The 17,922-nt window shown below is 32.0% G+C and overlaps 1 protein-coding gene across 1 annotated transcript in view; it reads left to right on the top strand.

Moving 5' to 3' along the window:
• The window catches only part of lrrk1 (leucine-rich repeat kinase 1), a 101,207-nt gene that overhangs the window by 23,577 nt on the left and 59,708 nt on the right, over positions 1–17,922 (top strand). The window contains exons 9-17 of the mRNA XM_016248046.1: positions 899–1,011; positions 2,346–2,416; positions 4,051–4,180; positions 5,778–5,890; positions 10,006–10,220; positions 12,816–12,980; positions 14,061–14,233; positions 16,705–16,825; positions 17,100–17,259. Coding sequence (XP_016103532.1) covers positions 899–1,011; positions 2,346–2,416; positions 4,051–4,180; positions 5,778–5,890; positions 10,006–10,220; positions 12,816–12,980; positions 14,061–14,233; positions 16,705–16,825; positions 17,100–17,259 — 1,261 coding nt within the window. The remainder of the gene's footprint in view (positions 1–898; positions 1,012–2,345; positions 2,417–4,050; positions 4,181–5,777; positions 5,891–10,005; positions 10,221–12,815; positions 12,981–14,060; positions 14,234–16,704; positions 16,826–17,099; positions 17,260–17,922) is intronic.

The raw sequence follows: 17,922 nt of genomic DNA, 5'->3' as shown, positions 1-17,922 counted from the left end.
CTTTTTATTTTATTTATTTTATTTTTTTTTATATGATTTTATTTGTTGTTTTTAGTTATTTATTTATTTATTATCATGATTATTATTATTAAGTTTTTATTTTATTATTTTCTGTTTTTTATTTCATTTAGTTTATTTTTTATTTAATCATTTTATTATTTATATTTTTTTCTTGTTTTGTTTTTTATTTGATTCTTTTATTTAGTTTTTTATTTTATTTTATTGTATTTTTAATTTTGTTATTATTTCACGTTTTTTGTTTTTATTTTATTTTATCTTATTTTGTTTTATTTATTTTATTTTTGTTAATTTTTTTTATTTAATTGTTATTTTTTATTAAATTTTTATTTTACATTTTTTTTGTAGTCAGTTGAGAGTATAAAGCAGCAGGGGTGTTAATATTTTTAATATAATATTTGTATTCATATTTTTAGCAATCATGTCATGCGTGTTTTCGGTCTGCTGTTTAGAATCAGAATTGAGGCCAGATTTACAAATAAATCAGACTTTTGATCTAATGTGACAAACGGGTTTGCTAAAAAAAAGCTCTGAATTAGTGTGCAGACAGTTCACTCCCGCACTCCTTATGATTTCTTTTCACATACTCTTCAAAAAAAAATAAATAATAATAATAAAAAAAAAAATATATATATATATAAAGCATTAACTTTAAATCCATTGTAGAAACCTAAACCTGCATGTGTCTTTTATCTTTTGTCAGCAGTGAAGCACTAAAACTCTTCACATAAAAGATAAACGCCTCATCTGTGCTAATGACAATAATAATGTACTAATAACAATAAGTCAACACTTGCCAAATAACTTTAAGTAGCAGTGAGTACGTCATGTTTTATGGCTCCAGGTGTGTGTGTCACAGAGATCACTGTGTGTGTTTTAGGCCATCGTCTCTCTGAAGTTGTGTGGGAACCAAATCTCCACTCTGCCCGCTCCAAACAAATGGAAATGCTCTTGTCTGCGAACTCTAGACCTGTCCAGAAACCAACTGGGGAAGTAGGTCCGTATATTCTATTGCCCTTTACCAACCCTACCCCTAAACCTACCCCTTACAGGAAACTTTATGCATTTTTAGATTTTCAAAAAAACTCATTCTGAATTATTTATAAGCCTTTTGAATTACGGGGACACTGAAAATGTCCTCATGAATCACCTTCTCGTTGTAATACCTATGTCATACCCATGTTATTATTCAAATTTGTGTCCTCATAAACCACATAAACATGCACACATAAATGTATACACACACACACACCTACACACACGCATAAATGTATACACACACACACACACACACACACACACACACACATAAATGTACACACACACAGTGAGCCCTACATAGGCAGCATTTACTGCATCTTAAGCACACTCCCAATCTGAAGGCTGTTCATGATTATGCCTTCAACAGTAACCTCTTTTGGACAATACTAACCCTGTGAAACATTAATAAGCATAAAAATAGGTCAAACAGTCATTATTTTTATGTATGTTGAACTATTTCTAGATACTTTTTCTGTACATTGCACATTATGTATAAAGGGATTGCCTTCTCTGCAAAGTATACGTGGTGCTGCTTTACATTAATTTAATTAAATAATGTATAATTGTTTGTCATAACACCATTCCCCTATTTTATTTTATTTTCTGTTGATATTGTATTTGTTCATATTTAGTTTGTTTTATTTTATGCATTTTTAATAATAATAACAATAACTATTATTATTGTTGTTGTTAGTAATATTTAGTTTATTATTGTGTTGTTTTATTATTAATAATTATTTTATTATTTATTATTTTTTTCATTTTTATTTCTAAAATATCTTAATTAATGTATTAATATTATTATTATTATCAATAGCAATAATAATTGTAGTAATAATAATTATTATTTGTTGCCTTATTAGTTATTAGATTTTTTTTTTTAAAATTTTTTATGCTGTTTTTATTTTGTTGTTATTTTGTATTTTAGTTTCAAATATTTTATGCGGCTTTGCTTATTTAATTTAATTTTACATTTAATTTAATTTTAAATTATCATAGAAACCGGTAAAATCGAGGTCTGTGTTGTGCACATAATACATTATAGAATTGCCTTCTCTGCAAAGAATACATGTGATGCTGCCTTATAATTTGGCTAAAACATATCTTAGAAAGCAGCAAAATTATGTTGCCTACATTTTGCAACATTTGGGGGGAGTGCATCTATGAAGCTTTAAAATGCAGTCTTCATTGCTCTTCCAGATCACTAATGCATCATCACGGTCCTTGTGGTTATATATAGAGATTGTGAATATCTGAAATCGAATGTGCTCTGAATGTTATTTTAGGACGGGAGAGCCGACCAAAACCAGGAAGCTGGCCTTCTTCACTACGTGGCACAGACGGGACCCAGAGCCAGGTACAGTAACTCAAACACTGCGGTCACGTTGCCATGGCGCGGCACAGTTTCACGCTGTAATTACCAAACTCACCACAGAGAAAGCAGAGCAATATCACCATGGTAATCGTGTTTTGTTGAGACTGTGACAAGAGTGTGGATTGTTTTAGTAATGGCATCAGAATCTAAACTAAACCCTTTCAGACGGATCCAAACGTCTGACTCATGTTTTTAGGCAATAAGGATCACGGTCAGTTTTGCTAGCATTTCAACAAAAAGAAATTGATATTTTTATTTGGCAAAGATGCATTACATTGATCAAGAAAGACAGTAAAGACATTTATAATGTTGCAAAATTGATTGAAGTTTCAAATAAATGCTATTCTTTTGAAAATCTATTCATCAAAGAATCATGAACAAAAATGTATCACCGTTTCCACAAAATATTAAGCTGTTTCGAACATTGATGATGATCAGAAATGTTAAGCATATTAGACTGATTTCTGAAGGATCACGTGACACTGAAGACTGGAGGAATGCTGATGGAAATTCAGCTTTATCATCACAGGAATAAATTACATTTGACAATGTATTCACATAGAAAACAGTCATTTTAAATTGTAATTATATTTCACAGTATTTCCGTTTTTGCTGTATTTTTGATCAAATAAATGCAGCCTTAATGAGCATGAGACTTTTTCAAAAATATTACTGATAATCTTACTGATACCAAACTTTTGCTGTTGATTATTATTATTAATAATAATAATATTATTATAGTAATTATTGTTATTATTCATTAAAATATTTTTATTTTATTATTTTGTGTTATTAGGCATTTTTAGTTTATTTTTGTTTTTTTATCTTCATTTTGTTTTGTTTTATGTTGTTGTTTTCTTGATTTCTTTTGTGTTTGTCTTTTGGAAAATGCTAATGCTGTGAAACTCAAATAAGCATAGAAATAGATCAAATAGAGCTAAAATAGTTCGTTTTAGGTTCAGATGCTTTTTCTGTATTGTGCATTATGGAATTGCCTTCTCTGCAAAGATTATATTATATCCTTTTTTGGTCACTTTGTGGAAGCAAACAAACAAACTAAAAAAAATATTTATTTTTGCGAGATAATGCGGAACCGTGCAAATATGGGCACATTTATAAAACAGATAGTTCCGGTGCTTGATTCTGATTGGCTGAGCCACGTTCGAAACTGTTGTAAATTACACTATAAACATACACCTTTGTTTACTTCTGTGTGTTGCTCGGCAACTACTTTGTTGGAACCACAACAGATTCTGAGGAACTACATTGTTTGGTGGAAGAATACGGTTACTACGTATATGGAATAACCATTATTGGTTTTATAAAAGCAATAAGCCTCGTGAAGCCGTGGTTTACAGTGAATTTATAACAGCTAAGGGGGTTTTACTCCGCTTCGTGTCGTGCCTAACAACGCCCCTTAGCTGTTATAAATTCACTGTAAACCACGGCTTCTTGGGGCTTATTGCTTTATTCTGCTGTCTCATAGTAGGCCTTCAGTAGAGTAATGAGCGTTGCTGCCGCGGTCATCAGTGATCATCCATCAGTCTGCAGGGATTTTAATTCTGCATTATGTGGTTTCGGCGAGCTTCTCATCTCCTCTGGCTCTGTTTTGTCAGTTTGTCCCATTCAGTTTCCTGTAATCTTGCGGGATTCTCTGGAAGTTCTCTTCCTGAATGACAACCAGCTGGAGTGTGTGCCGCCGTCAGTGTGTGCCCTCAAGAACCTCTCCGAACTCTATCTGTCCAAGTGAGTCGCAGGGAATCATGGGAAATGTAGTTTGTGCAGCAGCGTGCATCATCATTTCTTCCCCTTTATTGCACGCCTCTCTGGAATACTTGAGTGTGATTGGTCAGTTGCAGCAGTCAGGGGTCAGATGTTATTTTTGATATAGCTATTAGATTTGATGCTGTTAATATTAGATATTAGACTTCAACTTATTTTAGGTAGTTGCCATGGAACCATTTCTAAATTTTAAACGTTTTTTTTTTTTTAAAGTTAAAGTATTGAAATTAATACACCTAAAACTGAAATAAAATAAATTAAAGCTAATATATAAAATATAAAAACAAACACATAAATAACCAAAAATGTCAAAGCCATAACTAAATTACTAAATTAAACGTATTTTATTTTAACTATAAATATAACGTTTTAAAAATAGTACAATAATTTAAGATGATTTAAATATTTTGATTAAATGAAAAAAAAAAAAATGTCAAAAGTACATATCAGAATGACTAAAACTTCAAATTACAACTGGAATAAATAAATAAAATCACTGTCTTCTCACATAATAATATAATTTCACCTCAAATGAATATTTACATGTTCATGTATTCATTTATGATGTTTTTTGTCATTTTAATATTTAATGTATAAAAGCCAAGAAAACAATCCTGTAATGCGTTGTACTAAGCGCAGTAAAAATGAGATGGAGACAAAAATAAAAAAATCATAGAATTTTAATATGTGATTATTATTTTATTGAAGCTATGACTATAAAGCATTAAACATAGTACAACAATTTAATTTACGAAAATGTTAATATTTAATTAAAAGTGAATATTTTATTATAAAACGGATAGTTTCGGTGCTTGATTCTGATTGGTTGAGCCAAGTTCGAAGCTGTTGTAAATTACTCCACAAACATACACCTTTGTTTACTTCTGTGTGTTGCTCGGCAACCACTTTGTTGCACCCACAACCGTTTCTGAGGAACTACATTGTTTGGTGGAAGAATACTGTTTTTATTAATATCATTACACTTTATTTGCTCCGTTTTATTTTGTGAAACCTAACCACGTATATGGAATAACCGTTTTATAAAAGCAATAAACCCCGTGAAGCCATGGGTTACAGTGAATTTATAACATGCCTAACAACGCCCCTTAGCTGTTATAAATTCACTGTAAACCACGGATTCTTGGGGCTTATTGCTTCATTTTACATTTCTCTGTTTTGTTTACTAGATATAATCTAAGCAACATGTTAATGCCAAACTGCTGAAATCAATTGCAAGCCAAGTCTCCTGTGTGTTTTGTGACGAACCCTATTTGTGTAATGCACAGAGTTGCTGACTAGGGTGAGCTTTACAGTTCAGTCACTTAAGAGGTTAAAATTCAGTTAAACAGCAAGGCGTTGCACTAGGTTTTGGAGCAGAGCCCAACAATCACAGTGCGTGATTCAGGCTTTTCACCGTCAAGAGTTGCAAAAGTCAAACTAATATGCAATATCAAAAGGGCTTGTTCATCTCTCCTGCTTCCTGCTTGAGAAACTCTCAGGATGTGATGATGTTGTGTTTGGACTTCCGTAGCTTTGATGTTAATCCTCCCTGTTTCTGCAGTAATCCAGGTATCCAGGAGCTTCCTGTTGAGCTCGGGCAGCTCTCCAACCTCTGGCAGCTGGACATCGAAGACTTGAACATCACCAACATCCTCGCAGACGTCAGGAAGGATGGTACTCCAGTCACACAAACACAGCTCGGATCTGCTTGAATCACAACTTTTAATTGTCAAGATTGCATTTCAACAAAACATGCAGCAATGCAATCTCACATGAATATCATGAATTTAGCTTCTTGAGCTTTGATCAGGATAAAAAAATACAAAAACTTTTGCGGTAGTTCAGCAAATGCACATTTTTTTTTATCAAATAGCGGGTTTTTACAAAAATGCTAAATGGGGTTATCATCATTAACTGGATTAAAAGTATTACTTTTTTAATCATTGAAGTAAACCTGAAATAAAACTAATTTCGATTAGTGGCCAAGGCAGCATTTTTTTAAATGTCCTTTTAGTTTATGTACTAAAAACACAAAAATATACTGGAAATAAACAAAAACTGAAACAGAACAAACTAAAACTGAAAAAAAAACAAGTAATAATATAAAAAAGACCAAATGAAATTTTGAAAAAAAAAAAGTTAAATTAAAATGAAAACTGAAAATATAAAAATAAAAGCTTATTAAAAATATGAATAAAATCTATAATAATATTATCTACTACATACATATTAGTGGTCGACCGATATATCGCCAGGGCCGATATATAAACCGATGTTTGGCATTTTTCAAATATCGGCATCGGCCGATAAGTTTTTCTGTTTGGCCGATGTGTTCGAGGTGGGACTTTTATTTTGACGGCGCTGAGAATGACAGCACCTGAGAGCGCACACCGCTCACATTCGCCGTCGTCATTAACAGTTCTGCCTAATACGGATAGAAGTCTGTCTAATAATCAGACAGAACTGTTAAACAAAGGAATTAAAAGTTTTATGACGATTGCTTTAATATTATTAGTAATAGAAAGGCAAACATTATAAAGGCAAACATTATAATACTTTCTCATTTGCCAACAGCATTCAGCAAATACGCATTTACATCATTTAAATCTTTGAATGACTAATGAACATTTAATTTCACAAACTTTGCAGACTTAGTCGAATCTAGTTGAGATCTTGTGAAGTGTGCATGTGACCTGCATTATCGAGTGTTCTCTGTGAGACGATCGGTCCGTGTGAATTGAATGCGGACAGGAGGAGAGTTCTGCTTGAATGGAGATGCGCGATCAACAAACTTTAAACTAGTGATTTCAAATTATGCTGCGCTTCATGCAGTTGCCCACTGCCATATTCATGTCATTTTCATTGCGTGCTGTATGTAAAATTAGTGTTACCTTGGCTTTATTTGAAAAAATATGATTAAATGCACACAAACTTCCCAGAATACTGAGTGCCCTTTTGGTTACAGTGTTTACTTCCTTTTTAATTAGATTTTTATTAAATATTTATTTATTTGTGAAAAAATGCTTTGTCTTCTAAAGTATAAGTATGTTTATTTTACACAATTATTTTAATCCATTTCAAATGACTTCAAATTTCTTAAATATAAATAAAAATAAAAATAAAAATATTATATCGGCTTTATATTGGCCATCCCGTCGAACTGTTGTATAAACGCAATATCACTCGAGTACGAGAGCAATATTGCTCATACATACATACATACTGTACATACATACATATATATATATATATATAAATGAAAACATAAGGAAATAATGATTTATAATACTAAAAAAGACAAAAATGCATAAAAATTGTGTAAACAACATTTGAATGAAAATTCAAAATAAAAACCTAAGTAGTAATATTACAAAAATAAAATAAAATGACACAAACATAACAACAGTAAATGAAAAATGAAAACTGAAAATATAAAAATGAAAGCCAATTCAAAATACTAATAAAATCTATAATAATATCTACAATATATTGATGCTATGAAAACATGATGTATAATATTAAAAAAGACAAAAACACATAACAAAATTTGTTGAAAATTTTTTTGTAAACAATTTAAATTAAAACTTGAAATAGAAGCTAAATCAAAATATTAAAGAAGTCTTGAATGAATGAATAATGCTTGATATCCATCTTGTGCATTTTAAGTTGTATTTTGCTGTAGTAGATCAATGTTATGAGATCATTATGCATGATTAAATGTGCATGCCGAATGCAATGTGCTTCTGATAAAAAGCGTGGACCAAATGCATACATGTGTCTCTGAAGCTAATTATGGTAAGAAGGATGTTCTGTATTAAACAAACAGAAATGTTGTCATGTTGAGCATGACATTATTTTATTTATTTATTTTTGCGTTAGAGAACATGATATTCCGGCTGTTTAATCTAGTATTTGTCTGATGAATATTTCCTTGGTGTTTCCAGCTGTGAGTCGTTCAGCCAGCTGTCAATTCGTCTGATGCGTTTGTTGCACTATTTAGTGCGTTTTACTGTCATAACAACAGGCTCAAGAGATTTGAGAGGAAGTAGCGTGTCCCTAACAAACACATGAGCACTGTGGGTTCATCTGAAGATGCCTGGAGCTCATGTTACTCGTGTGGAAGTGCTTTACATATGATGTTGGAGGCTCAAAACTGATTTCAATAGATTAGCATGCTGCAAAGTTCATGATGCAACACCATAGAAATGATTAAATATTGCATAGAATAGTCAATTTTTAATTAAATTTTATCTACTTTATAAGGCTTAAGACTCTTTATGTTGAATCTTTACGCATGATTTGTGAATATATTTTAAAATAACAAGTAACAAAGTGAAAGTGAAGAAAAAAAGTAACCGTAACAAATCTTCTATTGCCGTTATCACTTGGAAGAAAGCATCTACTAACAGACGCTTTGATATTTTAAAGTATAAAATACAAATAACAAAGTGCTGAGTAACTTAAAGTGACAATCAACAAATAAAAAAAAATAAAGAAATAATAAAAAATTATTTTTAAGTCAAATAAAGGAAAACTTGCTTTACTGAGATCATACTTTACAGTTAATGCAAGTTAATGCATTAACTAACATTAGAATCCTTAAACTTTGTTTTAATGCTAAATATAAAGTGTAATATAAAGATAAAATACGTGGAGAAAACGAGTAATATTAACAACTCTTCTATTGCTGTTATCACACTTTAATATGTTAAACAGTAATATATTTAAATGGGCTCAGCAAATTAAAGTGAACAGTAACCAAATTTTTAAATAATTAATCAAAATGGAGCTTAAATCCAAATAAAGGAGAGTATTTTTATTATTATTATTAACATAAAAATAATACAACTATTCTTTTTAGTTCTCATGTTAGCTCAGGTCCATTAAATAATATTAACAAATGCAACTTTTGATTTTTAACACTGTAATGCATGTCAAAATTTACGTTAACATGACTATATGCTTTAAGAGCATTTTTTTATTGTTAGATTGTGTTAACTAGTGTAGTAACTAATGTTAACAAATGGAATATTATTGTAATGTGTAACCAAAAAAAGAAGGAAATAAATTAAGTCTTAAGAATTAAACGGTTTAAATAAAGAGGGGAAAAACAGAGAATATGCCACTATAAGTAATGAAGAACATGTAGTGTAGTGATGGAGACATTAGTTGTGTCTGAATTCACATACTGTCTAGTAGGTACTATATTTGGTTTGAAACTTGCTTCACAACCATTAAAAAGTACTGTCTTATATGACCCTGGAGCACAAAACCAGTCTTAAGTCGCTGGGGTATGTTGTAGCAATAGCCAACAATACATTGAATGGGTCAAAATTATTGATTTTTCTTTTATGCCAGAAATCATTAGCATATTAAGTAAAGATCATGTTCCCCTGAAGATATTTTGTAAATTTCCTAGTTCCTACCATAAATATATCAAAACTTCAGTTTTGATTAGTAATATGTATTGCTAAGATCTTCATTTGGACAACTTTGTGGTTTTGTGGTCCAGGGTCACACATAGTATGAATGTGGGTAGTATGAATGAAAGCTCAGATTCTCGCTGGAAGTAGTAGGTCATCCGGGGGCTACTGTTTTTCAAATGCTGTGAATTTGTACATTTGTAAGCAGGCGTATCGGGACGCAGTGGCTTTACGGTAGTATACCGTTTTTGGAAGTAAAAAAGAACATATAATTTACAGTGAATAACCGTAAATGGACATTCCCAGAATTCCCTGCGTTACATTTCACATTTGCAAACAATAAACTGCAGAATTGTACGTGTGCAGGTCCGGCTGCGGTTCTGGCGTATCTGCGAGCGGAGCTGCGAGGAGCAGAGCCTTGCAGACTGCTGAAGCTGATGGTGGTGGGTCCTCCGCGGCAGGGGAAGAGCGCTCTGCTGGAGGGGCTGCAAACCGGAAAACCCTCATCCTTCATCAGCACCGACCGCAGCATCCACACGTCCAGCTGGGATCTGGAGCGACCCGGAGGAGTGAAATCTGCTGTAAGAGCCCTAAGTCCACACACACACACATGCACGCACGCACGCACACACACACACACACACACACAAACTCACACACACGTTTGTTTCTGTGAATTGTGGGGACTTTCCATAGACTTCTATTACTTTTATTTTGACCAAACAATATTTTCTATCCCCCAACCCTAAACCTACCCCTTACAGAAAACCTGTTTCCATTGTTACACTTTCAGATAAACATCATTTACTATTTGTAATAATTGTTTTCCCTCTTTGGGACCGCAGGCCGGTCCCCACAATGTCAAAAATCTCAGGTTTTACTATCCTTGTGGAGACATTTGAGCCCCACAATGTAGCATAAACAAGTACAAACACACACACAAACACACTCTCACACCCACTCACACACTCATATCAGGGTTTCTGTGGGTCCTTCCACAAATTATAGTCTGACAAGTCTTGCTTATCTAAGGATATGTGAACATTCTTAAATCAAGATACATTTACTTGGGATGCAAAATGAAGATGCGAAGTCTTGTTTTCTGAAAAATTGATCATAATTATGTGAATTCATGCTTATAACATCTGTCTTCATTTTGAATACATTTCTCAGACAACAAGGCTTTTTAAGCAAATGTATCTTGATTTCTGTATGTTTAGATATTTGTTCTCGAAAGTGATCAGAAGGTACAATAAAAGTTATTAGAAGCTGCATTTAATTGCAATGCAACCAAGCATTTAATTAGTGTGAAGTATAAAAAATACATGAATATACTGTACCAGATATATCCAAATTTAGCTGTTTAGATATGAATATTCAGATTTAAATATTTAAAAAAAAAATATATATATATATATACAAAATGCATATAAAAGTTTAATGTAAAATCAGAAATGCATGTATGTAAATGTAAATCATGAATATGTTGTTTGTAGATATATTTTTTTAAATATAAATAACATTTAAAAATGAAAAAAGGAAATGTAGATACATTTAGCAATAAATCTATATCTGTACATAAATATTCAGGACTGAATTATTACCCACTTACTTATCAATTCAATGATTAGTATGTTCATAACTTTGTTGCCATAATAGTCTGTATATTTCTGCTTATTGGTGAGGAAAGAAACTGAAACACTGTGGACAAATGAAGTCATCTCATGTTGATTCAAGGGTGTGACTTCATCGTTTGAGCTTTTACTGAATTCCCAGTCTATTTGATTGTTGTCAGGGCGTTCCTTCACATGTGTTTGTCCCACAATGCTTTGCTCACAGGAAACAAACAGCTCTGATTGCTTTAACCCTGTAAACATGACGAGACAAAAATAAGGCAGAAAAAACCTTCATAGCAAGTCTGGAAAAAAAGCGAAACCATTAAAGTGCCAACATTTTGACCTCAGGGTTTATGAATGAGTAGCAGCTCTGGTATTTCCAGCTGACCTTTGACCTCTAACTCTGTTTGTGGCCTTACATGGTTTCTTAGCATGAGTTAACAGTGTTTCCATTCTTATCATGAGTCCTGAGTCATATAAAACCCAAGAGAGTGTCACACACATTCACTGATGTCATACAGATATGTTCTCATAAACACACACACACAGACTGACCTCTTACACATGTCATGGACAGAAGCAAATGTATACACAAACTGGTGTTATAAAGCCCCAGAGATTTGACTCCACCTCAAGCAGCTGTGAACACTTGCTCCTCCGCTGACTCACCGCGAGAGCCTTTTTTTGTGCTTTATCAAATCTGCATTTCTTTAAAATCAAAGTTAGAATTAGTAGAAAGAAAAGTAAATAGGGTCAGTTTTTTTATTTCATATTGACTTCAAGCTGCTTCTTATGGAAACTCGTTTTTGTCACAGAATAAAAAAAGGTAATTGCACATTTTCATCTCACAATTATGACTTTTTTTCCTCACAATTCTAAAAATAAAAAAGTCATAATTGTGAGATAAAAATGAACTCCTACTTCTGACTGACTTTGACAATTTCGAGTTTATATTTCGCAATCTCTGAGTTTGCATCTCGCAGTTGTTATTTTGCTTCCGCCACAAAAGAAATTAAATAGTGAATTTTTATATCTGACAATTCTGCTGGTAATATCACTCAATTCTGCATTTTTACCTCACAATTCTGACTTCATATCAAGAAAAAACTCCAAATTGTGAGGTATAAATGCAGAATTGTGAGAAAAACGGACTTTCTTGCAATTCCGAGTTTACATCTCATAATTAAGTTTGTATCTTGCAATTCTGACTTTTTTCACCAAAGTTTTTTTTCCGCCACAAAATGAAAAATGAAAAAGGTAGATTGTAACTTTTTATCTCGCAATTCTTCATTTAAATCTTGCAATTCCAAGTTTGTATCTCGCAATTCTGTTTATATCTCACTGTTCTGCAATTTATATCTCGCAATTCAGAGGGGAAAAAAAGTCATAATTACCTTTTTTTTATTATTTTAAGCTTCCATAGCTTTCCACAAGCTTCCATAGCTTCATAACAGGACAAAATAAAACAGTTTCACCTCCGCAACTATATAATTTGTCTGAAAATGCCTTGATGAAAGTTATGAAATGTTGTTAATGCCTTTGTTTCTCCTGTTTATGCAGCTTGATTCAGTGTCCTTTAACGTGTGGGACATTGGCGGCCCAGCCAGCATGTCGACGGTGAACCAGTGTTTCTTCACAGATAAGGCTCTGTATATGGTGATCTGGAATCTGGCTTTGGGAGAGGAAGCAGTGGCCAACCTGCAGTCCTGGCTGCTCAATATCGAGGTCTGGAAACAATATGTAACATAGACGTTATGAAAATCTTAGAGCTTCTGAGCAACTCCTCTAGTCATGGGGTCTCCATACTGGTTATGGGTTCTGATTTTACATATTTGGTATAGATTTCAATTAAAAAAAAATAAAAAATAGGCTTAATTGGCTTAAAGGGAATGGGTCATTCTAGGAAACATATACGTGTTTTCCAAATTTGATGTAGATCAATATGGTTAATTATGCTAAATAGCATTTATATATTATTGATCTATTATTTATGGAATAGTTCAATAATAGTTGAATAATTTGGCATTGCAAAGCAGTAACGCGTCCTGGGGTGTTACAAAGTATTTGTGAAATCTAGCTAACAAAATATATATTGTGTGTTGGAGTGGTCCAGACGCTACAGTTTATTTATTGATTGATTTGATATACTGATTTAGTATTTACTGTATCTGTTATTTATGGAATAGTTTAATATTAATGAACAGCATTGTCATTGCAAAGTAAATCAATAAACTTTCTTTCTAAAATAGTTGAATGATAATGAGCATTTGCCATTGAGTTTATTGAATAATTATAGTAAATGATATTTTGCCATTTATTTATTTGTTTATTTATTGAATAGTTTAATAATAATGAAGACAAGCTTGCCATTGCAAACTAAGTCATAATAGTTTATTTATGTATTATTTATGAAAGCATTTGCCGTTGCACACTAAACAAATGCCATTGCATATAGTTTGCAATAACAAAATCTCTATTTATTTATTTAAATTTAAAGAGTAGTTCATTACCATTTACAAGCTTTTTTTAATGCTTTGTCAACTAAAATCTAAATATAGCATGTATAAAGATAAAAAGACAAAGACAAAATGCTGTTCATATATTTTCAAACATATTTACTATAATATATATTACATATAACTAAAGGGGAAAAAAATCTATAGAGACACAATATATACAAACACAAAATGCTATTTTTATAAACAAAACAAAAAAACTGAAAAAGTCCTGTTTTGATGGACACACATGGCTCTTGTTTTATAGAACGACCTGTGTAATGATTGTGTGAACATGTTTGTGCTCCAGGCTCGCGCTCCTAACTCTGCTGTCATCGTCATCGGGACACATCTGGACCTCATAGACACTAAGTTTCGCATGGAGCGTGTCGCCACACTGAGGGCCTACATCCTGGCACTTTGCAGAACGCCCTCGGGCGCGCGGGCCAGTGGATACCCCGACATCACCTTGAAACACCTACAGTTAGTGTCATTATCATAACTTCAGCTACACTGTAAAAAAAAAAAAAATTAAGTAAAATTTACAGTAAAAAAAAAAACGGCAGCTGTGGTTGGCAGAATTTTACCGTAAAAAATACGGTAGCACCATTTTAGGTTTTACGGTTTTAACTTAAATTTACATTTAAATACTGTAATTTCATTAACTGAATAATGTTAATATAACAACCTATTGAACTATTTAAATCTGTTTTGTACCTTTGTAATACACTGATAACCACCAAATGCAGGTGGTGATGAGAAGGTCACATGATGAACCAAAGCCCATCACAAGCAGCATTGACATGTTAACATATATAGAAGGTGCACAGTGTCATTCACACAAACACCAAACACTATCATGGTAACACACATGAAACTGAAATAATGCAATAGATTCAATATCACCGTAGTGCTCCTTTCAACCCTCACAATACTCACACATTTTGGTCTTAATTTCCCATTCGAATAATATTTCCCAATATTAAGATGCAAATTATATTTTCTGAAAGGTATGATGTCCCTTTGCTAAACAGGGTTATTTGTTTGATTTAAAATGATAAATACATAAGATTTTATGTAAACCATGTGTTTTTAAAGAAACTTAACCATTTAACTATGGAATGCCAAACCTGACAAAATTAGAAATAAATAAATATACAAAGAAATATATAAATAAATATACAAAGAAAAGTTTAAAAAAAAACTAAATAATTATTCATACTTTTATCTCCTTATTTATGTATATTTTAATTTTTTCCACGTTTTATTTACTTTTTTCTTTTCTTTATTTAGACATTTATGTATTTATTTACATATTTATTTCTGTTTATTTATTTCCACATTTATTTATTTTCACATTTATTTATTTCTACATTTCTTTGTCCGGTGGTATTCTTGCCATTATTCTTGTCGTGGCCTGCCTTAGAAAATCACCATCATCTTTCGTGAATATGTTTGAGAAAATAGCTCTTATTTAACTCGATACTTTCTTGTTTTCTCTTCATCCTGGTTTATCAGTTCAGTCAGCACAAGCAGGCCTCAGTGGTCCTGACATAATTTCAAAATTGATTTCCATAAAAAAAAATACTTTTTCTTCTCATTGGGGAATATTCTCGTTCAGATAGAGGCAAAACTTTGCAAGCTTCTTCCGAAGGCCCTTTATGAGAGAGAACACACCAGGCTCTGATCCGTCTGCACCTTGAATGCACGAGTAACACGTTTAATTGATATGTGGTAATGGTGTCAAAGCACCAGAGGGCACATACACACACACAAACTCACACACTTACAGTGTTAGCATAGGGAGCAAATGCCATTTACACTAAGGGAAGGCTGAATTCTCTGAGAGTCACGACATCTTGACATAGCCCCAGCGGTGACACACTGCTGATCAGAAGGTTTTGTATCCCAGGGGTATGCTGTTCATTTACACTCTGCTACTTGGGTGTGGATTTCAGAGTGGAACTTCAAGCTGCTACCAAACTTAACTTTTGTTCATTAGTTCAAGTCAGCTCTTTTCATTTTTAATGTCTTCTGTACTTTTCCACAGACTGCTATTTGGGAACGTGAAATTTAAGCTTTAATGAGTACAGTTAATTAATGACACAATAAAATGAGGTGGTATTTCTTTTCCTGTGTTTTTTTTCCCTTCTTCTTCTTCTGGTACTTCTACTGAAATCAAAATATTGGAAATGTTACCTTTCTTTTTCTAAATAAAGGAATTACATGTAATTTAAAAACAAATGTATCAAAAAAGTCATATATTTAAAATACATTTATTTCATACTAAATATAGTTCACATCTATTAACATGTTTACTGACATCGTTCGAAACTTTCTGATATAAAAATTATAATTAAACTTTATTCAGAGTACTACTTGTGCACAATGCCCATTTCTTAATATTAAGCCTAAAATGTGTTTTAATGTCACTGTTGATGAGGATTGTATGATCTTTCAATAATATCAGTCTCTAAATGCAAGATATTTAAAGTGTACCTGAAATATACTTGCAATAGTTACACTTCAGCACAATCAAATATACTTCAGTATATCTTTAGTTGGACTTCAGCACTACTTCCGCACAATTAAAGAGCATTAAGTACAAAATTAGTTGTTTCAATTTAGCAGACTTTAAGTATACCAATTTAGTATACTAAAAGTACAATTGCAGGGTATTTTTATTAAGTACATAATATGTAAATGTATTAATGTAGTACACTTATAATGAAATAAATGTATTTCAAATACATTTTTGTGTATATATATATATATATATATATATAATTTATTTTATTTTTTTTCTAATTTTGTCAGGTTTGGCATTCCATATTAACAGGATTTTACTGTAGCATCTTTTACCGTTAAAACCACAGTATTTTTTTAGAGTGTACTTTCCTCAATGGACGATCTGTTTTGGTGTGTGTTTGTGTGAATGTGTGGTTGTTTGGCAGTGAAGTGTCGTGTAAGACGCTGGAAGGCATGGACGTACTCAAGAGGCTGTTGTTTCAGGTCGCTTGCTCCATGAAGGATGTCAGCAACCCTGCTAGCTGTCACAAACTAGTGGGAAGACTGGTTAGTGTTAGTTAAGACTGTGTGTTTGGCATGAATCACAGTTATTTCTGACACCTGTTCGGTAAGATGGAAAAACTGAAGTGAAATACTGTTGCTCCACCTCAAATCTTCAGTATGCGTTTTTATTTATACATTGAGCAGGTATTTTTTTTTATCCAAAGCAACTTAAAATGAGGAAAAAGCATGAGCGTGAGGAGGCTATGCTGCAGTAGTATCTTAGGTTCTTTAAGGTGAATTATCCCATGTGTTTGTCTCTTTTTGGTGTTTTATATAGATTCCCAAAAGTTACCTGACCCTGCAGGAGGCCATAAAAGCAGAATGTCTGAGGAGAGACGAAGCCGATGAGGTTCAGTACCTGACGGACTCAGAACTGGAGCAGATCATCGAGCAGAGTCCCGCCAGCGATATCAAAGACTATGAGGATCTGCAGACCGGTAATGCAAAAATAAATATTTATAAAATTAGTAGAAATTGTGTACATAAAATTATTTTTAATATATATTTTTAATTTAATAATCTAAATAAAATATTAAAAATCTATATTAAATATTTTTAAATGCATATTAATATTTTTGTTCTTGTTAATTTTAACGTTTTAAAATATTTTACACGTTTTATTTATTTATTTACTTTATGTATGTATGTATGCATGTATGTAATAGGATCTGCAGACAAGTAGTGCATAACTTGCTGTGAAAATAATACCAAACATAACATTTTTGTTCTTAACTTATAATTTATTTTAAACTATATTAAGGATTATTTATTTGTTTGTTTGTTTAATAGGGTTTGCAGACAGGGTGTGCATAACCTATTATGAAAATAATACCAACCATAATGTTTTAATATATATTCATAATATGTTTTACTAATACACATTTTTAAGATACATTTTTATTTTTGTTCTTAACTTTAATATTTATTTTAAACTATACTGAGTTATTTATTTATTTGTTTTTTGTTTGTTTAATAGGGTTATATACAGTGGGTACGGAAAGTATTCAGACCCCCTTAAATTTGTGTGTGTTATATGTATGTATGCATGTATGTATATATATAATATATATGTATGAAGTATTGAATTTTATTTTATTTTT

This window comes from Sinocyclocheilus grahami, unplaced genomic scaffold (assembly GCF_001515645.1).
Source record: "Sinocyclocheilus grahami isolate Dianchi unplaced genomic scaffold, SAMN03320097.WGS_v1.1 scaffold24.1, whole genome shotgun sequence".
Taxonomy (NCBI): domain Eukaryota; kingdom Metazoa; phylum Chordata; class Actinopteri; order Cypriniformes; family Cyprinidae; genus Sinocyclocheilus; species Sinocyclocheilus grahami.
The sequence above is the reverse complement of the archived record's forward strand: the minus strand, read 5'-3'. Positions and strand labels throughout refer to the sequence as shown.